General features: G+C 54.5%; 2 protein-coding genes across 3 annotated transcripts in view; one reads left to right on the forward strand and one right to left on the reverse strand.

Moving 5' to 3' along the window:
* The first annotated feature begins 468 nt into the window (after positions 1-468).
* Positions 469-4,435, forward strand: RRAS (RAS related). 2 transcript variants are annotated; one of them, XM_011289683.3, is made up of 6 exons: positions 469-638; positions 2,577-2,679; positions 2,798-2,900; positions 2,985-3,093; positions 3,875-3,993; positions 4,071-4,435. In XM_011289683.3, exons 1-6 carry the CDS (start codon positions 486-488, stop codon positions 4,153-4,155), a joined length of 672 nt encoding a protein of 223 aa, XP_011287985.1. In that variant the 5' UTR covers positions 469-485; the 3' UTR covers positions 4,156-4,435. The 2 variants fall into 2 exon arrangements, with proteins under 2 accessions (XP_011287985.1, XP_011287986.1); XM_011289684.3 differs by having other exon boundaries at positions 471-638; positions 2,577-2,664.
* A 4,024-nt stretch (positions 4,436-8,459) lies between these two features.
* The window catches only part of PRR12 (proline rich 12), a 28,157-nt gene continuing 13,410 nt past the window's right edge, over positions 8,460-23,206 (reverse strand). The window contains exons 7-14 of the mRNA XM_023246139.2: positions 17,995-18,111; positions 17,620-17,753; positions 16,818-17,314; positions 11,391-11,516; positions 11,186-11,283; positions 9,947-10,093; positions 9,754-9,849; positions 8,460-9,458 (exon numbers count right to left, since the gene is read on the reverse strand). Coding sequence (XP_023101907.2) covers positions 9,312-9,458; positions 9,754-9,849; positions 9,947-10,093; positions 11,186-11,283; positions 11,391-11,516; positions 16,818-17,314; positions 17,620-17,753; positions 17,995-18,111 — 1,362 coding nt within the window. The 3' untranslated portion in view covers positions 8,460-9,311. The remainder of the gene's footprint in view (positions 9,459-9,753; positions 9,850-9,946; positions 10,094-11,185; positions 11,284-11,390; positions 11,517-16,817; positions 17,315-17,619; positions 17,754-17,994; positions 18,112-23,206) is intronic.

The following is a 23,206-nucleotide window of genomic DNA, read 5'->3' on the forward strand; positions in this document are numbered from 1 at the left end:
CCACTCCATCCTCCGAGCGCGCCTATATACGGCCGCGCGCGGGTCCACGAGCCCCGCCTACTAAAACGAAGCCTCGGGGACCGTGCCCTGAGAAGCAGTCTCCGGGCTCTTCATTTGCATAGCACCTCCCCGAATGATCTTCCCGACCCGTCGGTCGAGAGTGAGAGCGCTTATTAGCATAGCCCCGCCCCCAGGGGCCCGCCTGCTGAGAGCGCGTGGCGCTGCCCAGGGTGAGCACAGTTCTTTCATTAACATACTCCCGCCCCATTTGGAATTCCCCTTCACAGCGAAAGCCTTTCCCCTTCCCTTATTAGCATAGCTCCTCCTTTTCCCTGGCCTTGCCTCCTCCCAAGTGTCCCAAGACTCGAGTCCTTCTCTCCGGAGCTCATGATTATGCAGTAGCCTTATTAGCGCGGCCCGCCCCTAGGCCCCGCCCGGCTCCCCCCCCCCTAGGCAGTAGCGGCGGCGGCGGCAGCGGTGGCGACATGAGCAGCGGGGCGGCGTCCGGGACTGGGCGGGGGCGGCCCCGGGGCGGGGGGCCGGGGCCCGGGGACCCCCCACCCAGCGAGACACACAAGCTGGTGGTCGTGGGCGGCGGCGGCGTGGGCAAGAGCGCACTGACCATCCAGTTCATCCAGGTAGTGGGCCCTCACCCGGGGGGTGTCCCCGGGACCCAGAACTGAGCTCTTTCTGAGACCCCTATTTCCCCTCGATCCATCACTGAGCACCTCTTATGAGACATTCTAATCTTAAAAACCCCCCTCAGATTGTGACCCTGAGCCCTCCCAGGGCCTCCACCCCTTCTACCCCCTACACAAGGGGCATATACTGGCATCCTGAAACCCACCATCCCTCCTCCCAGTACCCTGCTTCCCTGCTGACCTGGGCATCTCCTGGGAGCATCCTAAATCCAGAAGTCACCCCATTTAGACCCTAAGCACTCTCATAGGGGCCCCCACCCCCAGGTGCCACCTTCTCCTACCTGAGCCCCATCTCCCCCAAACCCCAGATCCCAGCTTCCTGCCTGAGCCACCCAGAGCCTAACTGGGAGATTACCCCAGCCTAGATGCTTAGCTCCCTCAGAATCTAGAAATTATGCCCAGACTGCCTGGGACCCATCTGGGACCATCCAGTCCTGAGAGAGGCACTCTTAGACTCAAGGGATTTCAGAAACATCAGTGCCCCTTGGCCATTGCAGAGAACTGTAAGACTACAAGTCCTGGGGATCCCCCATCCCCCAAGACCCAGACCTCCCCCCTCTCCCCAGGGAAACCACCCACTCGTCCATCTTGAATTTTCCTCCACTCTAAATCCTTGAGCGCCTCTCCGAAACCTTGGCTAGCCCCCAAATCATCTCCATCTAGGAAGCCCCAGATTCTTGACCCCCCTGGAAAGACCTGCTCTTTGAGAGTTTCTTTGACCCTATAAATGCATCTCAGGGTGTTTGAGACTCTCTAGATATGCACCTATATTCTATGACAAACCTCCCAAAAGTGCACCTTGGGGCTCTCCCCCGTTCTCACTCCTGACCTTCTCCAGTTGTGTTCTGAAGACACGCCCCTAGTCCCCCCATGGGGGGGCCTGGTCCTCCACCCTCCCTTCAGGACAAGCCCTCACCAAGCACCCCCACCCCCCACCAACAGACAGGATGCAGCCCTCAGGCCCCCAGCTGCCAGATCACCCCTTCTCTCCTGAAAGATCCACCCCTGCCCAGGAAACCTTCACCCCATTCCCAAGGGAAACCCTCCCACCTTAGAAAAACCTTAAAAATTAGGTATCTGTTTCTGAGATGCTACCGCAGAGCCCCCTGGGCCCCAGACCCCTTGAGAGCCCCCAGCCAGTGCCTGCATGGACGCCCTGGCCTATATAGAAAAAGGCCTCAGCCCTGGGCCCCTTGCACCCAGGGGCAGATCCAAAGCTGGCCAAAGGCCTGGCTGGAGGCTGGCCTGACCCAGGCAGGAAGGGAGGGGCCCAGACTTTGGGCGGGGCAGTTTCTCTACTGCTGGATTGGAACTGGGACCTTCCCTTGGGAGGAGACACTAGAAGCTGTGGAGGAGGAGGAGGAGGGGAGGGAGGAGGAGGAGGAAGAAGAAGGAGAAAAAAAGAGGGAAGGGGAGGAGGAGGAGGAGGGAGAGATCTAGCCAGGCAGATATTCTGGACAATAATAGTTCCCAATAACTGAGCACCTACTATATCCAGGCCATACATTAAATGCTTAACAGGAATTTCCCCGAAGCTCACAAATACTGGATTAAGTGAGTCCTATTTTTATCCTTAATTTCCAAATGAGGAAATTGAGGTTCAGAGAGGGGAAGTGATTTGTTCAATGCTGCACAGCCAGGACATAATCATGATGTAGGAGATGTATTTTATACTAGAAAGAGAGGACCAGGAGAGATTCAGAAAGGAGACAGGATAGGGTGGGAGGAAGGGACAGAGACCCACAGAGAGAGGAACGGGGACCCAGAAAGAAGGGGGGGAGGCAGAGAAAGGCAGAGCCCAGGGGCAGGGCTACATCATCTGTGCTGCAGCACTGAACGAACAGCAGTAACATGTGTCTTCTCCCTCCCCACCAGTCCTACTTTGTGTCTGACTATGACCCAACCATCGAAGACTCCTATACGAAGATCTGCACTGTGGATGGTGTCCCGGCCCGGCTGGACAGTGAGGGCGAGGGAGGCAGGGAGCGGATGGGGGGGATGATGGTGGGGCTGAGGGCTCCTGGCAGGGGGTGGATGGGTGGGGGTGGCCAGTGGGAACCCCATCCCCAAGGCAGCCCCTCTCCGCCCGTCTGCAGTCCTGGACACTGCAGGCCAGGAGGAGTTCGGTGCCATGCGGGAGCAGTACATGCGCGCCGGCCACGGCTTCCTGCTGGTGTTTGCCATTAACGACCGGCAGAGGTGAGGAGTAGAGGGCGGCGGAGCGGGGGTGGGGCGTGGGGCGGGGAGGGCGGCTAGACCTCACACCTCTGGCTTCATCCGCAGTTTCAACGAGGTAGGCAAGCTTTTCACGCAGATCCTCCGAGTGAAGGACCGAGACGACTTCCCCATCGTGTTGGTTGGGAACAAGGCAGATCTGGAGACACAGCGCCAGGTCTGGGACACCCCCCCCCCCTGCCCCACCCCGGGGGACCGCATCTCAAGCCTGGGAGGCTCCTTCCTGGGCTGCCTCCTCCAGCTCCCCTGGTCCTGCTCCCTCCACGGTCACACGCCATCACTAAATGCGTTGCTCCCAAGTTGGATCTCCCGAGTTCCCAGCCTTGCACACAGGACTTCCCAGGAGAGATGGCTGGACGGCAAAAAGGGCACCTGCCCCCCATCCCCAGGTCAGCCAGCCCCAACTCTGCTCCGTCGCCACCTCTAGTCAGCCTCCCACCCTGCCCCCCACTGTGCTGGCCCCTTCCCTGCTCACGACCCTCCCTGGCTCCCCAGCGCCCCCAGGAGAGAACTCCAGCTCTTCCACAAGAGGTGATACTCACCGTGTCTGGTCTCTTCCTTTCTGTTCTCTCCACTTCCTATACACAGAGACTATGTGATTTCCACACAGAACTCATCTTTTAGATCAAGCTTTGGGGGGGGGGGGTTCCAGCCTTCTGAGCCTTGCTCAGGCCTCTCCAGGGAACACCCAGACTTCTCTGCGGGGGGGAACTCAGTTATCTGACGTTCAGAAGGACAAACGTCTCCAGAGCCTTCCCTGACTACTTAGGTGGTGCTGAGCCCTCTTGGCATGTCCCCCGTGATCCTCTGGGAGTTTTCCCTTGAGCCCCCACACTGCGTAACCCCCATTAGAGCATATAGTGTGATTTTCTGCCTCCCTCGGTTGGGACCCACCCTGAGTGCAGACACCCGACTCCTTCCTGTGTCCCCCCTCCCAGGTCCCCCGATCTGAAGCCTCTGCCTATGGCGCCTCCCACCACGTGGCCTACTTTGAGGCCTCGGCCAAACTGCGCCTCAATGTGGACGAGGCCTTCGAGCAGCTGGTGCGGGCCGTACGGTGAGCGGAGCTCCTCCCCTTCCGGTCATCCTCGTCCTCAGCTCCTGTGACCCAAACTCACTAGCTTCTTCCCACAGGAAGTATCAGGAACAAGAGCTCCCGCCCAGCCCACCCAGCGCCCCCAGGAAGAAGGACGGGGGCTGTCCCTGTGTCCTCCTGTAGCCCCGGCGGCGGCGTGAGAGGAGCAACCAGCACGAGCTCTTGGGACCAGCTGCCCTCACCGAGCCTCAGTTTCCCCATCTGGGTTTCCCAGGATACACTACACCCCCATCTGTAATTCCTGGCTTCCTCCAGGACATCGCCACTGTGTGCCTTCTGCCAATATGCCTCCTTTCCCCACCCGAGCCCCTTGTTGGGGTGAGGGGCTCCCGGGCATCCGGGTCACTGCTGTATATAATTCCCCTCTCCACCCCTAGGGAAATAAACGTCACTGCCAATGTCAGAAAATGCTTTTTAGAACGGTTCAGGGGTGGTGGGTGAACTCAGGGCACACCTATAACCATCCGATCTACAACCCTTTGTTTCTTGGGGAGGGAGGTGGGCAGGGGCCAGAGAACAAGCCAAGCAGGTGTCTGGACTCCTGCTTCATCTTCAACGGGACCACTCTGCCTTTTGTGCTTTGGTGGCACGGGGTTTAACATCTGAAATGTTTTTTGTTTTTGTTTTTCCTCTTTGCTGTAAAGTTCTAGAACAGTACTGTTCAACAAGGTAGCCGGTAGCTACAGGCAGGTTTTAAAATTTATTGGATGGTGGTGTTCCAGAAGATTCCAGAATCTTGGAAACAGGCAGCCACTACAAACCCTGCCTGCCTCCTAACCACCCCCAATACATATTGAGAAAGACATTTTGGCTGCAGAAAGAAGGGACAGGTGGGTGGAATGGTGTCCAAGCAGCTGGCTGGCAAGTTCTCAGTTCCAGAAAGTTCCCAATTGGGCTGACTTCAGAGTCCAAACCCTCAATGACCTGGGGGCCAGCGTAGACACATCTCATTTGAGCATTATGTCCTAGGAAGGGCTGAAGCGTGGGGCATCATAAGGCCACCCAAACAAGTTGCTAACTCGCTTGTTTGGGAACCCTTGCATGCCCCCCATTTGACCCAGGACCCCCAATTCTGTGCTGTATTTGCTAACCTGAAACGCTGGCGCCAGACCTGGAGACCACCACGTGCCCCATCTCCCATGCCTGACAAGCGTCCCTGAACCCCAACACCTAGTCCACACACTTCCACTTGAGAACTGTCACCAATGATCTACTCCCTGTCTCCCCGTATCTGCTACGTTTGGACAGAATCTCCAGGCCCGATTCCAAAGTCCTCCCCTCACACCCACCCCAGAACCCACTTCCTGGTTCAAGGGGAGACGAGGGCCCTCAGCAGCACCTCCATCTTCTCAGCTGTAAAACGGGGGTAATCACAGAGCTACTTCGGAGGGGTCTTTAGGAACCGGATCTGCACCCAGAAGACAAACACAGAGCTGGGAATACTGTAAACGCTCTTTATCAATGACGGAGGCCCCGCTGTCCTCCTCTTGCCCCAGAACCATGAATGTCCCTCTGTATTCCAGATTCGAACAATGATTAGCTAAATATCCCTTTCCGGGTTTCATTATCACAGAATCCTTGGCCTGCATTCAACCTTCCGCCTTGGGAATAAGCAAGGCTCCAAAGTATTGTGCTACATGTTCACTCCCTCTGCCCTGACAGGGAGGGGAATGGGGGGGTGGGGGTGGAGTGGGGCGGTTCTATCACTTTCCAAACAAGGTCTGACATCGCCACCTAACCCCAGCCAGAGGCGAGGCGCTCTCAGCAGGGGCCAGTGGAGTCCTAGGCTGATGTCCCTCCCTCTCCCTGGGTCCCCCTGTCAACACTGCGTGCACAGGAGACCCGAGTCTTTTTTGCATTGTCGATCAGGGCCAAATTCTTGGCCGGGACACCCTGCTTCCTGAAGGACAAAAGATGCACTTCGAAGAGTGACCAAATCTACCGCTTACGCCCAGCAAAAGGCACATGTACAGACCCACGCGACAACTGGCAGGCCATTTTCGGAAGGCTTGAGATCACCACTGTTCCAGAGCTCATCAGACAACAGTGAAGAGGCTGGCCTGGCCTAGTTGGCGGCTCTCTAGGCATGTGCATGCCTGTCCCACAGTTCCTGCCCTCCCCTGGGCTCTGGCGGGTCCTGCCAATGATCTGAAGCCTCTCGGGCTTTTGCTGTCCCTCCTTACCCATCTTTGCCACCTTCCCTTTCTGCCGTCTCTTGGACTTCCGGCAAGCCCCTTGGGCTCGCCTGCCATGCGGAACGGGAGCTAAAGGCCAGGCGGTGCCAAGTGCATCGAACACTGTTTTCCTTCACGTTGACAAAGTCCATTTGACGAATGACGAGACTAAGGACAGGGGCTGGGATCCAACTCACCTGGTTAGTGCTGGAGCTGGCATTCAAATTTGGGCAGTTGAATTCCAAGGTCCAACCACAAGGTACTCCTGCCCCCAAAGGGATGATACTGGCCCGCCACCCACCTTCTGAACAATCCACCCACTTTGTATAGCAGAGCTCCTGCGGGAGATCATGGGGATCTCGGAGGCTTTGGCTCTTATTTGACGGAACAGTCCAGAACCTTGTATATGCCACTGCCTCTCAGTGGCTGCACCCCAATGTGCTACAGGCCATGGTTCAAGGACACCAGCGGTCCATCCTTACCCCTCCGAACTCAATTCTAGAAAGCCCACGGCCCAGGGGCACCTGGGTGGCTCAGTCGGTTGAGTGTCGGACTCCAGCCTTCAGTTCGGGTCACGATCTCGTGGTTCATGGGTTCGAGCCCCACAATAGGCTCCATGCTAACAGCGTGGAGCCTGCTTGGACGCTCTCCCCTCTCTCTCAAAATAACTAAACTTAAAAACAAAAGGCCACGGCCCACCACTGAGTCCCATTAAGATCCTTCAGCGTTATTGTAAAACCAGCAGAATCATTAATATTGGCCTAGACGAGATATCCAAGGTTGTAGAACAAATTGGGGCTCTTCCTCGATTTCACCAGGAAGGGAACCAATCTATCTAGAATGCAGATGGTCTACCCTTAAATCTTACACCAGGTCAACACCTGCCGCACACCTATCATCACTGCTGAAGCCAGGGTTCTAGAATACCAACAGTCTGTTTTGGACAACTGTCCAGGCTCTAGAATGACGACAGCTTACTCACTACTTTCTAAAGCCAGGTTCCAGTTGACCTCCAAACGTTTAACTCTTTAGAACACTGCTCCTCCAGCTTGAGCGTCTATTAGAATCCTCCCAGGATTTTACTAAATAGTGGGTTCTGACTCAGCAGATCTGAGACTCGGCCCAAGCTGACATTTTCTAGAAGGTCTCGTGGGACAACGGACATCAATCACTCCAAGGGCGGCAGTCCTGGATCACACTTTGAGCAGCAGCAAATCTCAAGAACGCAGGAATCCATCCACCACTCCGTCTACTGGCGTCTCAACTGCCAGTCTGCTGGTGACCTTGGAGTTTCAGGGTTCAAGAGCACAAGAGACCCACCCTTCAGTCTACATTAGGCAACCCTCAAAAAGCTGGTCAACTCCCTACACCTGCCACAGCCTGTACCGGTTTAAAAACACATCTAAGAATTCCTATCCTTTTCCTTCCTCAAAGCGGAGCTGAACTGCCCTCTGAGTGGGTACTGGGTTTAATAACTCCCTTTCGATGAACAGTATGGATGAAGCAATGGTATATTAGGACATAAAGGTCCTGTGGCTTCCTCCTTGCTCTCTCCCTGGGAAAAGCCAGCTGGCATGCTGTGAGGACACCGAAGCTGCCCCATTGTGGGGTCCACATGGCCAGGAACCGAGGCCTCCGGCCAACAACTGATCTGCAAGTTAAAAGCAGATCCTTCGAGGTGCCCGGGTGGCTCAGTCAGTTAAGTGTCAGACTTCGGCTCGGGTCACCATCTCACGGTTCGTGAATTCGAGCCCCGAGTCGGGCTCTGAGCTGACAGCTCGGCGCCTGGAGCCTGCTTCGGATTCTGGATCTTCCTCTCTCTCTCTGCCCCTCCCCCACTCACGCTCGGTCTCTCTCTCTCTCTCTCTCTCTCTCTCTCTCTCTCTCTCTCTCTCTCCCTCTCAAATATAAACAGCAACAACAAAAGAAGTAAACCCTCCAATCCCAGTCAATCCCTTCGGGTTGCTCTCGCTGACCAGACTATAACCTCACAACAGACCCTGGGACGCGAACCCCCAATTCCTGATCCTCAGAAACCAGAGGATAAAACGTTTCTTGTTTTAGGTCGCTAAATTTTGGGGTGGGCCAATTTTACCCAGCGAGACGTAGGGGTGCAACGACCCCAGCCCAACCACTGCCCGGGCTCCAGAAAAGCCATGTGCCAGAGAAGGCCAGACCCTCTCTCTGCCTGTGCCATCCCTCGGCCCACCCGGCACCCAGACGCCGTAGGACAGAGGCACTCCAGCCGGCCGATAAAGTGTTTGCCGTTGGGTTTTCGTTTGGCTGGTTGTGTGTACACAGTGTATACAAGTTGAGTTGTACAGAAGCCCAAGAAAGAGCAAGAGACGAAGGGTGGTGGGAGGGAGGAGCGGGGGGGGGGGGGGGGCGGTTAGAGAGAGGGGGAGGGGAGGGGAGACGGATAAAAAATAGAACCACATCCAGACGACGAGGGGTTGGGGTGGTGGTGGGGGGGGGACAGACACAGACAATCGCAGTAGAAAAGGAGTAGGAGGGCCAAAGGGAGGGGACCCTTCTTCCCCCTCCACCTCCCCAGCCCCCCGCCCCAGGTATGTACAATAAATAAGATTAAAAATAATTAACAAGATGCGTTTTCCCCCTCCCGCCCGATGCCGAATGCCCTGGGGGAGGGAATGGCCTTTAGCAAAGATCTTGGCCTGTGAGGGGGGGGTTGGGGGGAGGGGGTCCCCCAGCTCTCTGAAGCCACCCCGCCCCCCTCAACCATACATAGACTTTTCCTATACATTATGTACAAGGTGGAGGGGGCGGGGCTGTGGCCATGGAGAGGGGATTGGGCCAAGGTGGGGAGGGAAACCGTTACTAAATAGACATTTATACATATATATAAATAATTTCTCTGTACACCGGACAGCAGGAGGGGCGGGGAGGGAGTGGAGGGGGGTGTGGGAGAGGGGAGGAGTCGAACTTTGAACCCTGCCCTTGTGGGGGCAGCATGGACACACCCTGACCAATGACCCCCCCCCCCCACTTCCCTGGCAGGCAGGGCCCAGGGGTTAGCTCCTGAGGACACAGTTCTGTCCCAATTCTCCGTTTGTGGAAGAGGTGGCTCCCCCAGGCGGGGTGGGGTCACCCACAGCGGCTGTGGGCCTGTGCTTGGGCCAGCAGGTCGCTGAAGGAGTCGAAGAGCTGTTCCAGCCACGGCTGGTTCCGCATGCATTGCTGGACTACCTCCTCCTGACCCAGGTCCTCAGCACCGCCCTCGATGGCCAGGGTCTGCAGGGCGTTAAACAGGGAGCTGGGGCAAGTGGCCACCAGGGTCTGGGGGTCTAGGGATCAATATCCCGAGGAGAAGGGTGGCTGGGAGCTGGACTCCTGGGTCTGAGAGAGGAGGGGCTGTGGGTTTGGACCCCTGGCTCTGAGGGAGGAGGGGGCTGGGGACCAGGACGCTGGGTCTGAGGGAGGAGGGGCTGTGGGCTTGGATCCCTGGGTCCGAGGGAGGAGGGGCCGGGTCCAGGGCAGAGCCCGTGGGGCCGAATCCCAGGGCAACGGGCGCTGCAGGTGGGCTTACCTGGTCCCTGCAGCGCAGGAAGGTGTGGTACTTATAGTGGTGGAGCGAGTGGTAGAGCGTGTAGTATCCCGACTTGTCCAGCTCCACTTTGAACTCCTGGACAGAGGAGAGTGGAGAAGCCTCACCCCACTGCCCAGCCCGGGGCCTTTCCTCTTCCCAGTCGCCCGCACCGCCCGCCCATCCGCGGCCCCACCTGGGCTCGGACCACGCTCCTCTTGAGCTTGCTGAGCGTCTTGCGGTTGTAGGGCTCCCCCGCCGGCCGCAGCCGCACGGCCCCCTCCTCAGGGGAGCCCTCCCCGCTCTGCTCCACTTGCAGCTGGGGGAACGTGTGCAGGGCGTCCTGCGGGAAGCCGACCGGTCAGTGGGACGTGCCCTGGGCCCACACGCTCCAAACCCACCATCAGTTCTCAGGTCATCAGGTGCCTCAGTTTCCCTCAGGCTGTGGATCAGGGGATCCCTGGGGAATCTTGGTCTCCTCAAAGGACAGAGGAACCTACGCCTGTCTGGGGACCCTTATTAATGTGCTTTGTGGCCCGGCCTGAGATTCCCAGAGACCCCTGATATTCCACCCAGGATTCTCAGCACCAGCCTTACATCCTACTCAACACTTTGAGAATCAGCCTAAGATCCAGACTCCCCAGTGCCAGGCTGACATTCAGTCCCAGAATTCTAAAACCAGAAGAATATTCCATTACCACGGAAGTTTTAACCCTAGCATAACATCCCACCCGGAGTTCTAGAACCAGATTATCACTCTATCCCGCATTTTCTGAGGGACTAACATCCCACCAGGGATTTTCTGAGCCAGCCTGAAAGTCCATCCCAGAATTCCCAGAATTCGACCAGTATCTGCCCAGAAACGTCAAGGCCGGACCAACATTCCATCCCAGAATTCCGCTGCCCTAACAATCTGCCCCCAAATCTCAGCACCACACAACCACCCCCCCCCCCATCAGAGCTGCCTGAATAGTCTGTTCTAGAATCCTAGGCCATTCCAGAAAGAAAATCATCTAGATGACTTACTACCGAAACCTAAGGTGCTAAGAAGTCCCGCATTACGATGACAGAGAAGCCATCAGGATCCGCTTAACGCTGTCCCACGGCAAGGCCTGGGTGCAGGCCCTAGTCTACCTTTTGCCTCCAAATTTGCACTCCAGAGCCACGCTCTGATGGGCTTTCCCAGCAGCCCACCCCAGACCTTCACTATGACCTCTCTGTACCCTCCAAGCCCCCTCCATGCAGGCCTGCAAGGAACCTAGAGACTCCCTCTTGCCAGCCCTGCCCTCAACTTTTCTCCTGGCCAAGCCCGGAGAATGGTGCCCCCCGCTCAGGGCCTCATGCTCTGGGAGCTCCTCCGTGGCTGACAGGTGCACATCTCTCCCGTTCATGACTGCTGGGTCCCGGACACCTCCCGCCCAGGCCCCACAGGCACCTGGAGGGCTGGGCTCAGCGACAGCCGCTTCAGGACTTTCTTCTTGTGCTCATTCAGGAGGCCGTCGATCTTCCGCATGGGCGGGAGGTATAGCTCATCTAAAAGACCCGGAGGGGCGTCAGAAGAGCCGAAGCCCCACAATGCATGGGGGGAGGGGGGTGCAAAGGAGGGGTCGGGGACCTTCTCTCCCAAGGCCTCAGCTCACCATGTGTGTCCTCCAGGGCCTGGATCATGTCTGGGTCGAGTGCTGTGCTCACCAACATCTCCACGTAGCTCCGGTACATCTCCCGCATCGCCCGGGTCTTCAACAGACGCCCAGGTACTGCCCGCTCTGGGGGGAACAAGATGGGACTTCAGTTCACTATTCCGCCTTCGTTTGAGGCCGCCTGTGTGGCAGACGGTGTTCTAAGTACCAGGCCCAGATTCACAGGGAGCGCCCAGTCCGCTGGAGAAAGTCCCCAAGTACCAGCGTCATGTACTCTGATGGTGGAGTCACAGGCATTGATTGTTAACAAGTTCAGCCTGGCAAGCCAGGGAAGGCTCGTCCAAGGTCACACAAGAGCTAAGTCTTGACTGATAGGCAAGAGCATTCCAGGCCGGTGAACTTCACGTTTGACTGGTTCAGCGTAGCTTCAATCAAGTCTAAAGAAGCAGCATCATTGGTTTCCAAACCAGTGAATCCAGTCAGAGAGATCGCATCACAAAGAGCAAGACTGAGGGAGGAGGTGGGAGTTGAGACTACACGGGTCATGCAGGCCAGACCTCGCAGGGCCTCCATCCAATATGAGGTGGAGAGAGTAGGGGCTTTTTCTGGTGGGTACTAGGGAGCCATGGGAGATCTGTGAGCAGGGGAGGGGCAAGGATCAATGTGGAAAGGCACCTCTGAGGGCAGGGGTAGGGGATGGATTTGAAGGATGATACCAGAGGTCAGGGTAATGGACCAGGTAAGAAAAGATGCTGTAACAGGGCCATAAGGACAGGATCTCGGGCAAGAAGACAGGAGGGCCAGTGTCTGGGCCAGGGCTACAGGGAAGCGCTGAAGGGCTGGGGACTTCCCAGTCGTGGACGTGAGGGAGCAAAGGCTGGAGGCTGGAGATCTGGCCCTCTGACTGCCTAGCCAGTGGGGCTATCCTGGAGACACAGAAATTAGGACAAGGAACTCAGTGGGATCTGGAGGGAGGAGGCTTGGGGGATGTCTGGAGGGGGGCCGGGGAGAAGAAATGAGTGAGGCTCACTGGAAAGCTGAGCCTGCCAAGTGAGAAGTGAAACAACAAGGCCAAGGTCAGGACTTGAGGGACACTCACATGAAACCCAAGAAGTATCGTCGGGGAGAAAAAAGATGCAGGACGGCTATGAACAGCCCTAAAAGATCCCTCAGGAAGAGGCATGAGAAAGGTCTGTTTGACTTAACCACATGGAAGGTCCGTGGGGACAGCTGTTTCAGAGGCCAGAGTGACCACTTGGCAGCAGCAGTTGGACCCCCAGGCCTTGGCCCAAACCCTCCCATGGCTCCTAACTCGTTCAAGGTAAAATCCTTCCAGTGGGAACGCAAAGCCCTGGGCTTCTTGTCCCTCCAAGGTCTGGTCCTGTTCCTTCTCTGCCCTCACTTCTCACCCTCTCCTCTTACTCACTCGCTCCAGCCACTGGCCTCCTTCCTGATCCCCAGACACGCCCAGCCTGGAATGTTCTCTCTCCCAGTCACCCAACCCCAACCCTGTTGCACTCAGATCTCCGCTCCAGTGTCATTTCCAGAAGCATTCCCCAACTCCCCCATCCCCCGAAAACATCACCTTCTAGAATGCCTGGATACTCTTTACTAAAACCATTTTTCTTTTTTTCTACGTATTTACTATTTTTTTTAATTTTTAAGAATTTTTAAAAATTTTTAAATGTTTATTTATTTATTTATTTGTTTGTTTATTTTCACATTCATTTATTTTTGAGAAACAGAGTGAGACAAAGCTTGAGCAGGGGAGGGGCAGAGAGAGAAGGAGGCACAGAATCTGAAGCAGGCTCCAGGCTCTGACCAAGTGGTCAGCACAGAGCCTGATGTGGGGCTCGAACCCACAAACTGTGAGATCATGACCTGAGCTGAAGTCGGAGGCTCAACTGACTGAGCCACCCAGGTGCCCCAAGAAATTTGTAAAAAGTCTTTGTTTATTTTTAAGAGAGAGAGAGAGAGAGAGAGAGCAGGGGGAGAATATGGAGCAGGCTCCAGGCTCTGAGCTGTCAGCACAGAGCCCAACACGGGGCTCAAACCCATGAACCGTGAGACTGCGACCCGAGCCAGAGTTGGACGCTTAACTGGCTGAGCCACCCAGGCATCCACTGAAACTTTTTCTTAACGGCCTTTAAGCCTAGCCAGCCTTACACTGATGATTCTTCACATTGTTTTGTATTCTGTTACATAACATGTTTATCCAACGGATGGACTCTCCCAAGCTAGACTGGAAGCTCCCATGAGGACACATATTATTGTTTATTCTGTTCACTGCTGGGACCTCGTTCATGGCACATAGTAAGTGCTCAATAAATATCTGCAAAAAGGGGCCAAGGAAGCTACAGGGGAGGAGACTAAAGGAAGAGAGAGAGCAGACAGTCACTGAGCATCTTTCTACAACTTCTACGAATACAGGAAAGGAGAGAGCATCAGCTTGTAGCACACGGAGGGTCACCGCTCTCAGACAACCCAGAGTTAGTTTAGTTCTAAGGCCTCCTGGGCTGAGCAAAGCCTTCAGGGCATCCAGACATAGGTCACACTCACCCTGCCCTACCCTAGAGGGGCTCCTGGTTGAGTGAGGTGAGGGGAGGCTGACTCAGACCCATACCGACCCCTTGGCAAGGAAACGGCTCCCATAAACGTGTAGAGTTCACTTCCCCCCATTTCAGAAAATTCAGAGCTGTCCACGTTGTGTTCAGAGCAGCATTATTCACAACAGCTAAAAAGTGGAAACGATCCAAATTTCCACCAACCGGACGGTAGCTAAATAAAATGTGGTCTGTCCACGCAGTGGAGTATTATTCAGCCACAAACAGGAACAAAATCCTGATACCTCTACAACGCGGATGAACCTCAAAACGTTAGCGAAGTGCGAGAAGTCAATTACCAAAGACTACGTGGTGTGTGATTCCACTTCTATGTAATATAAGGCAAATCCAGAGATTGTAAGTAGCTGGTCACTTAGGCCTGGGGGTGTGGGGGGAAGGGAGAAATGGGAGTGATAACCAAGGGGTACAGGGTTTCTTTTTGGGATACTGAAAGTGTTCTAAATTGATCGCCAAGATGGATGGATAACTCTATGACTATACTAGAAACCACTGAATTATACGTTTCAAATAGGTTCGTTATATGGCATGTTAAAGTTAAACTTAAATTTGTAAGCTGTTGAAGAAAAAAGAAAAAAAAAATTGAGGGCCAGGGAAGGATAGACCTGCAAATCTAGGCCTTTGCTAAGTCTCCTCCCTTGTGGCACCTTCACAACCTGTCTTTAACTGCTTCCACCTGGCCTGATTTAGCATCGCACTGCCCAGTTAAAAATAAAGAAAGAAAGAAGACTACATTTCCCAGCCTCCCTTGCAGCTAGGTGTGGCCACGTGATAGAGTTCCAGCCAATGGGGCAGGAGAGGTAGGATGTGGGCCACTCCCAGATCTGGCACTTAAAAGGAAGGTGTAATGATTCACTCCTTGGTCCCTGAGTCCTTTCCTACTGGCAGGACCTCAGCTTTTGGGGCTGCTGGGCTGCCTCTGACCTGGGGGAAGGCAGAGCGACAAGAGGAAAGGAAACTGGGACCCTGGACAACCTTGCGAAGAGCCTCTGATTTTCCAAGAGATTCCCACCTTCAGCAGGGCTTTGACGAAAGAGAATTCTCTCTTCTTTAACCGTGTGTACGCTTAGTCTCTGTTAAAACGGCTACCCCTGCCCTATTCCTAAAAAGACATGTGACCTCAGGCAAGTCACATCGACTCTTGGTGTCTCGGTTTCCTCATCTTTAAAATGAGGAAAATTCTTGGGGCGCCTGAGTGGCTCCGTCGGTTAAGCGTCTGACTTTGGCTCAGGTCATGATCTCACAGTTCGTGAGTTCGAGCCCCACGTCGGGCTCTGGGCTGACAGCTCAGAGCCTGGAGCCTACTTCACATTCTGTGTCTCCCTCTCTCTCTGCCCATTCCCTGCTCATGCTCTGTCTCTCTCTGTCTCAAAAATAAATAAACATTTTAAAAAATTTTCTTAAATAAAATTTTTTTAAATAAAATGAGGAAAATTCTATAGGACCTACCTCTCAGGATTTGTGTAAAGATAAAACAAACCAATGTGTAAAATATTTAAAACGATGGCCTGGCACCTGGTAAGCACTCAATTAAAAGGCGGCTGTTATATTTACTGTGTGTGTGTGTGTGTGTGTCTGTGTGTGTACGTGTGTATTTTGTTGCTGTTACTGTCACCACAAACCAGACATCATTCTAAGCAAGGGAGCTCATCTTTGGTGCTTTACTATAGGTGAGTACCCTCCTATATGTTTTATCTGTCATTAATCTATTTTATAAGTGAAGACACTGCAGCATAAAGAGATGATGCCTCTTCCCTGGAGTCACACAACGAGTCACAGGGAAAACCACAACCTCTGGGCCTCCAGGACAGACACTGGTCCCCCATGTTCCTCTGCCCTCAGAACCTGCTTCCTTTTTTTAAGATTTTATTTTTAGGGGCGCCTGGGTGGCTAGGTCAGTTAAACGTCTGACTTTGGCTCAGGTCACGATCTCACGGCTCATCAGGCTCCCTGCTGTCAGCATAGAGCCCGCTTTGGATCTTCTGTCTCCCTCTCTCTGCCCCTCCCCCACTAGCACGCGTTCTCTCTCTCTCTCTCTCTCTGTCTCTCTCTCTCTCTCTCAAAACTAAACATTTAAGGGGGGCCTGGGTTGCTCAGTTAAGTGTCTGACTTGGGCTCAGGTCATGATCTCACGGTTCATGAGTTCGAGCCCCGCGTCGGGCTCTGTGCTGATGGCTCAGAGCCTGGAGCCTGCTTCGGATTCTGTGTCTCCCTCTCTATCCCTCTCTGACTAGTGCTCTGTCTCTGTCTCTCAAAAATAAATAAAGGTAAAAAAAAAAATTAAACATTCAAAAAATAAAAACGAATAAGGATTTTATTCTTAAATGATCTCTACACGCAATGTAGAGGGCTCGAATTTACAACGTCAAAATCAAGAGTCACACGCTCCACCCACTGAGCCAGCCAGGGGCCCCATAACATTTCTGTCCTAAGACAAATCAGTGCAGCATTGAAGAACAGGCCTGAGGCTTCACTGGCCACATCCCAACTCGGGTGGGATGCCACACCCCAGCCATGTTATGTGCTCCTGGTGTCTCAGTCTCCTCATCTGTACGTGAGGGCAGTAACGGTATCTACTTTGTAGCACTGTTACAAAAATTAAACAAGTGAATTCATCGTGTGCAGAGCAGTCATCCAGTCAGGGGCCACATGACTGACACATATTGCCATTATTTCAATTATTGTCACTGTCTCACCGATACCACCTGGAACGCTCTGGACAGCGCTCACCCACGCCTCCTTCTGATGCCCCAGATTCCCTTCCTCTTGCCTCCCCACCCGCCCTGTGTGCTGCCTAGGGACTCACCGTCCTCGCTGGGTGCTCCCGGGGATGACTCGGAGTCCGAGGAGCTGCCTGGTGGACCCCCACCCGCCGAGGCATTTCCTGCCGCCTCCTTCAGCCACTTCTTCCTCTTCTTGGGGGGCGGCTCGGCCTTCACCTTGGCGGGCCGGGCCTTGGGCAGCCGGGAAGTGGCAGGCTGGCCCGCGGTGAGGCTCCGCTCAGGCCGTGTCTGCCGCCCGCCCGCGCTCCGCTCGCCCCGTAGCGGCCGCTCCCCACGCGTCACCCGCTCCTTCTCCTTCTCCTTCTCCTTCTCTTTCTCCTTCTCCTTCTCGACAGGCCGAGGTGGGGATGGCTTCTCAGGGGCGGGGGGCTCGGGCGCAGCTGTCTCAGGCGTCTGCTCTGGGGGCTTCTCACAGACAGTCTTATCCGGGGTCTCTGGCTTCGGAGGTGGTGCTGGCGCCTTGGGAGGCGGGGCAGAACTGGCCCCAGAAGACGCAGGGCCCTTGGCCTGCCCAGAGCGCCTGGAAGGGAACACGGAAGGGACTGTATGCAGTCAGCAGCCCCTAAGAAACCCAAATTCTCCTCTTGAAATCCCCCTGCCTCGCCAGCAGCTCTAAGCACAGAACCAGCTTCCCCACTTGCCATCTGTTTCCTCTCGGGGTCTCTGCCTGGCCCCCCGGCCCCAGACTGGAGTCTCTTTCTCTCTGGGTCTCTGTCACCCACCCTGTGTCCACTCTCCCTGACTCTGCCTCTTCTCTTGAATGATCCAACCCCATGCCTGTAGACCCTGCCCACCAACTGCCCGCCCCTCGGCTCCCCGTGGTACCTGACGGGCACTGGGGGCCGATGCCAGGGTTTCCGAGCACAGACCCTCACATAATCCTTCTTGTTGACGTTTTCCAGGAACTTTACATAAAGGCGCTGATACCGGTTTTTCGCGTCCCCAAAATACCCCAAATACTATGGAGGGAAAGAGGCACAGGAGGAACTCCTTCGTCCACCCCAGCCAGGCAGCCGGATACCAAGACTCCCACCCCACCCAGGGCCCCCGCGGCGGCCACAGGAGCCACTGGAAACGGAGCCCCCCTGCTGGACTATACCCGAGACTAGGCATGCGTGAGGAGGACCCCGGCTTCCAGACCTCCCCCCCTCCCGCCCGGGGCTCGTGAGCCCTCACTCCCCACCCCCCGGGCAGGCTTACATTACTGGTGGCACAAAACTGCCGCTGTCCATCCTTGATCTCCGGAGTGAACTTCTGCAGCAGCGCCTTCTGCACTCGCCAGATGGGTGGGGGCTCGCGCCCCGTCTGCAGTGCCAGCTGAGGAGGGGGTGCAGTGAGGCCAGCAAGGTCAGCCCTCGTTCCTGTCCTTCCTGCCCCCCAATTCCTGGCCCGATGTCCTCCCTCTATACCCGCTTAAGAGAAAAGGGACTGAGGTCGACAAGCCATCCGTCAACGAACACTGACAGCCAGATGTCTTCTGGCCGTGTGATGTTCTCAGCCCTGGGGAGGCAGCTTGAGTCTGGCCACGTCCTCCTGTGGCTTACCCCAGTCCTCGCAGTCAAGGCCGTTGGTTCTTGGGCTGCAAAGTTTTGGTTATAAAAACTTCACGGTGGGATGGCGTAAGCCTCTGTCGCGACTTAACGTCATGACTGACTCCTGAGCGCACACCCACCATTTTCCAGAAAGCGTACTGGACCCCTGGGTCCAGTGATGAATAAGACTGACGCCTCTCATGGGGTCTTTGTCAGAGAAGTGACAAGACAGACAAGTCGATAAATGAAATAGGGCGCAGTGGAGGCTTGTGCCGAGAACAGACAGGTGACAGTTTCCCAGAGACCATGTATTTGATCAGCGAATCGACAACAGGGCGAGACACGGTGAGGGTAAGGCCCCCCCTTCTCCACGCCCCCAACACACTCAGATAACCTCTCCACAACTCCGAGACTTGTGTGACCCTCAGCTGGACACTGGAAACTGCAGGATGTGGGCCAGACCCAGTATCTAATCTGGGGGGGAAAGGGCAGTAGCAGGAAAACCAGACAGGGCACAAAAAAATAACAGCACCGAGCAATAAACGTGTTAATGGCAGACCCCCTCGTGGTCTGTGGGTTCGAGCCCCGCGTCAGGCTCTGTGCTGACAGCTTGCTCAGAGCCTGGAGCCTGCTCCGGATTCTGTCTCCCTTTCTCTCTGCCTCTGCCCCACTCACACTCGGTCTCTGTCTCTCTCAAAAATAAATAAACATTAAAAAAAATTTTTTAAGCAAAAAATAAGGACCTCACATGCAATCTGAATCCAAAAACGCTTCCTGGAAGAGGGGATATCTAAATGAGTCCCGGATGGACAATGTCTTCTATGAGGGGGACCGCGCAATGACACAGGACAGCATGTGTGACAGTTGTGCGTCTAGAAGAAGGCACCTAACAGACCGTATAAGAACATGGGAGGCGCCTGGGTGGCTCAGTCGGTTGAACGTCTGACTTTGGCTCAGGTTATCTCATGGCTCGTGGGTTCGAGCCCCGCTTTGGGCTCTGTTCTGACAGTTCAGAGCCTGGAGTCGAGTCTGTGGCTCCCTCTCTCTCTGCCACTCCCCTCCCCTTGCAAAAATAAACATTAAAAAAAAAAAAAGATAAGAATACGGATGCTACGGGAAATGTGCACCAGGTATTGTGATAACCCAGAGAGGCATGAGAGGTAGTCTTTGCGTTCAAAGAATCCATACTCAAGTGATAAACAGGATACAGATGGTAACTCCAATTGATTGGTCATGGCTGCCCTGAAAGCCAGGCATGGCCGGAGAAGTGCTGAGATCAATTAATGATGTCTGGCACTGGCAGCAGCTGTAATACTGGCGTTGGTGTGCCAAGCTATCTACTACCCACTCTTAGTTGGAGTTAGTTCTTTTCATCTCCATGATTAAAAAAAAAAAAATTAATGTTTATTTATTTATTTTATTTTATTTTTAAAATTTTTTTTTCAACGTTTATTTATTTTTGGGACAGAGAGAGACAGAGCATGAACGGGGGAGGGGCAGAGAGAGAGAGGGAGACACAGAATCGGAAACAGGCTCCAGGCTCTGAGCCATCAGCCCAGAGCCCGACGCGGGGCTCGAACTCACGGACCGCGAGATCGTGACCTGGTTGAAGTCGGATGCTTAACCGACTGCGCCACCCAGGCGCCCCGTGTTTATTTATTTTTGAGACAGAGAGACAGAGCACGAGTGAGGAGGAGCAGTGAGAGAGGGAGACACAGAATCCAAAGCAGGCTCCAGGCTCTGAGCTGTCAGCACAGAGCCCGACACGGGGCTTGAGCTCACAGACCGTGAGATCATGACCTGAACGGAAGTCAGACGCTCAAGTGACTGAGCCGCCCAGGCGCCCCTCACCTCCGTGATTTTTTGTGTCCCTCAGATCAGCTAGGGGAGTGCAAAAAAGGGATTACAATAACCTGATGAAAATGAGGTCTCAAAATGCTCTCGGCTTAAAATTACAAGAGGCAGGTTGAGACAAGGATGCAGGGTCCTAGCCCCAAGTCCTTCTTCCCAGGCTGCTATGTGGTTCCCAGTCCTTCCTCTCGGTGACCTTGGGAAGCCAGGTCAGAGGCCCAAGGATTGAAAAGTTCCTTTCAGACCACATCCTGCTCAGCTCCAAACCCCTGTAGGGCCCCAGTGCAAGCTCCACAGTCTGGCACAGCGAAACTTTGCCTTAGTTTCCTTTTTCTTCTTCAGCCCCTGCCCAGCATGCTATCCAGACCCCTCAGAGTTCAGCAGATGAACCCCAGACTTTCTGACCCCCAGATTTTTGCATATGCAGTGCCCCCCATCAGGGGTGCCTTTTCCCCTCTCAATGTGAATATGAAGTTCTCAGAAGTCATCAGAGCATCCTTCCCACCCGGGGGGGAGGGGGGGGGGGGAGCCCACCCCCCTCCTCAGTCTCCTCCCACTACCTAATCTGCCTCTTCTGAGTCTATTGATTCTCTCATTGGACGCAGGTCCCCTGGCTCACCACATCCCAGTCGAGCTTGGTGTCTTTCCGAAAACCACTCTGCCTCCCTGCCACCATCGTGCCCAATCCCTGGTATCATCCTTGACTGATCTCCAATCAGAGCCGGTCAGTCCCCAGGCTGTCCTTCCTGCCCCTCCTCATGTCGATCAGATCACTGACCACACCCACTTCCCCTTATTAGGGAAGTCAACATGCCCAAAGCCCCTGCCCCTGCCCGACGGAAGCCAGAGCCGATTGGAGGAGACCTAACCAGGCTGCCAATCAGGAAGCAAATCATCTTGGCCCCAAATGCAGAGCTGGACCAATCAGATTCTCTTTTGGGAATCTGAACTCTGACAAGCAGAGACCAGGGCAGGAAGCAAGCAGCAAGATGAGAATGAGCTAGAAACACCTAGCAGGGTGGGAATAAAAAAGCTTTATGGTCCGTTAACAGGGAATCAGGGTCACAGGACTGAGGTGGTGGACAGACTGCCATCAGGCCTAGACATCTCCCCAGCCACCTCCCCGCTGGCGAGAAGCCCTAGCAGCTGCCGGAAAACCCAGAGAGGAGTCTCAAGCAGGCGCCCGTTGATCTCACTCCAGCGTAACCCGGCCCCTGGCTCACCTTCCCAGCCCTGGCACTCACTTCCAGCCACTCAACCCCTTGAGCCACAAGGACAACGCATTTTTGCCCATGACACGAGCTTTGCACCCTGCTACCTCCACCCGGACCGCCCTTCCCCGTACATTTCTCTACCCCATAAACTCTTACCGTGCTCAGGGTCTACATCCTGCTAAATCTTCCACATCCCCGAGAACTGGGAGTTAATATTTTCACTCTCATTTTAGAGATGGGGAAGCTGAGGCACGGAAGGGGGCTAACCCCGCGCTTTCTAATTCAGCTGCCCCGAGTACGGTCCACAAGTGTAAAATACACACTGGGTGTCAAAGACTTGATATGGGAAAACTGTAAAACATCTCAGAAGCTTTTTCTACGTTGATGACATACTGAAATGATGGCTTTAAATACACTGTTACAGAAAATACAATGTGGCCAATCTCACCCATCTTTGAACTTGTTTGTTTGTTTTTTAACAAGGCTCCATGCCCAGCATGGGGCTTGAACTCACAACTGTTGAGATCAAGAGTCCAGTGCTCGGGGCCTCTGGGCGGCTTAGTCAGTTAAGAGTCTGACTCTCGGCTTCAAGCTCAGGTCATGATCTCACAGTTTGTGGGTTCAAGCCCCATGTTGGGCTCCATGCTGACAGCGCGGAACCTACTCGGGATTCTCTCTGTCCCTCTCTCCATGTCCCTCTCCAGCTTGAGCTCTCTCTTAAATAAATAAACTTAAAAAAAAAAAAAAAAAAGTCATGTGCTCTACTCATGAAGCCAGCTCCCCTATCTTTTAAGTGTGGGTACAAGAAAGCTTATTTTTAAATTTTTTAAAAATGTTTATTTATTTTTGAGAGAGAGGGAGACAGAGCACGAGCAGGGAGGAACAGGCATAGGGAGACACAGGATCCAAAGCAGGCTCCGGGCTCCGGCTCCAGGCTCCGAGCCGTCAGCACAGGGCCCAACGCGGGGCTCAAACTCACAAACCGGGAGATCACGACCGAAGCTGAAGTCGGGACGCTTAACCGACTGAGCCACCCAGGCACCCCTGGATACGAGAAAGTTTAAAATGACGTATATGGTTCACTGATATCTCTACTGGACTATCATTGTTCTCGACCAGTGGCCTGTTGCCCATTTTTACACACCTACCAGCTAAAAATGGTTCCTAATTTTTAAAGGATTGTAAACAAAACAAAACAAGAATATGTAGCAGAAACCCTCTGACCTGCAAAGCCCGAAGTATTTATTGGCTGGCCCTTCACGGAAAAAGTTACCCAAGCTCTGCACTAGGTTCGCCCAAGAGCACTGAGGTGGGTAACAGAAGCGAAAGTTTTAGGACACCTACTGTGTGCCACCCCCGCTTCCATAAAGCCCCAGGCAAGCATTAATGCCTGGATTTTCCCGTTACCCGAGGGAAGAAATGAGGAAACGGAGGGTCAGGAAGGGTCAACACCAGCCCAGCCCAGAAGTGGCTGAGATTTAAGCCTGTCAGGTTAACGCCAAAGCTGGGCTCTCAGTAACGATGCCACCAGCCTGCCCCGACTCCACGCACACAAACGAGTCTCCGATATCTGCATGAGTGGTTCAGTCCTGGGGCTGTGTGTCCCCCATTGTAATGCACACTCGTGTTGTATTTTAAGCATCTGAATCCTTGCCCGGCCCCGTGCCAGCTGGGAGGTGGTGTCAGAAAGTTGTGGCTCCAATCCCGGCTCGGCACCCACCAGCCGAACGCGTCCCTCTCTCTGAACGTGAACTTCCTCCTCTGTAAAAGCTCTGTTATTCTGGCCCAGCGCGGGGCGCCCAGCAGCATCCGCCA

Source organism: Felis catus, chromosome E2 (assembly GCF_018350175.1).
Source record: "Felis catus isolate Fca126 chromosome E2, F.catus_Fca126_mat1.0, whole genome shotgun sequence".
Lineage (NCBI taxonomy): Eukaryota > Metazoa > Chordata > Mammalia > Carnivora > Felidae > Felis > Felis catus.

What these genes read in the sequence shown, in the direction of transcription:
- RRAS (XM_011289683.3), top strand. Translation starts at nt 486, where the DNA reads ATGAGCAGCGGGGCGGCGTCCGGGACTGGGCGGGGGCGGCCCCGGGGC. An exon ending in GGACAGTGAGGGCGAGGGAG is followed by an intron (nt 2,680 to 2,797) that starts GCAGGGAGCGGA and finishes GCCCGTCTGCAG; the next exon opens with TCCTGGACACTGCAGGCCAG. An exon ending in CAGCTGGTGCGGGCCGTACG is followed by an intron (nt 3,994 to 4,070) that starts GTGAGCGGAGCT and finishes TTCTTCCCACAG; the next exon opens with GAAGTATCAGGAACAAGAGC.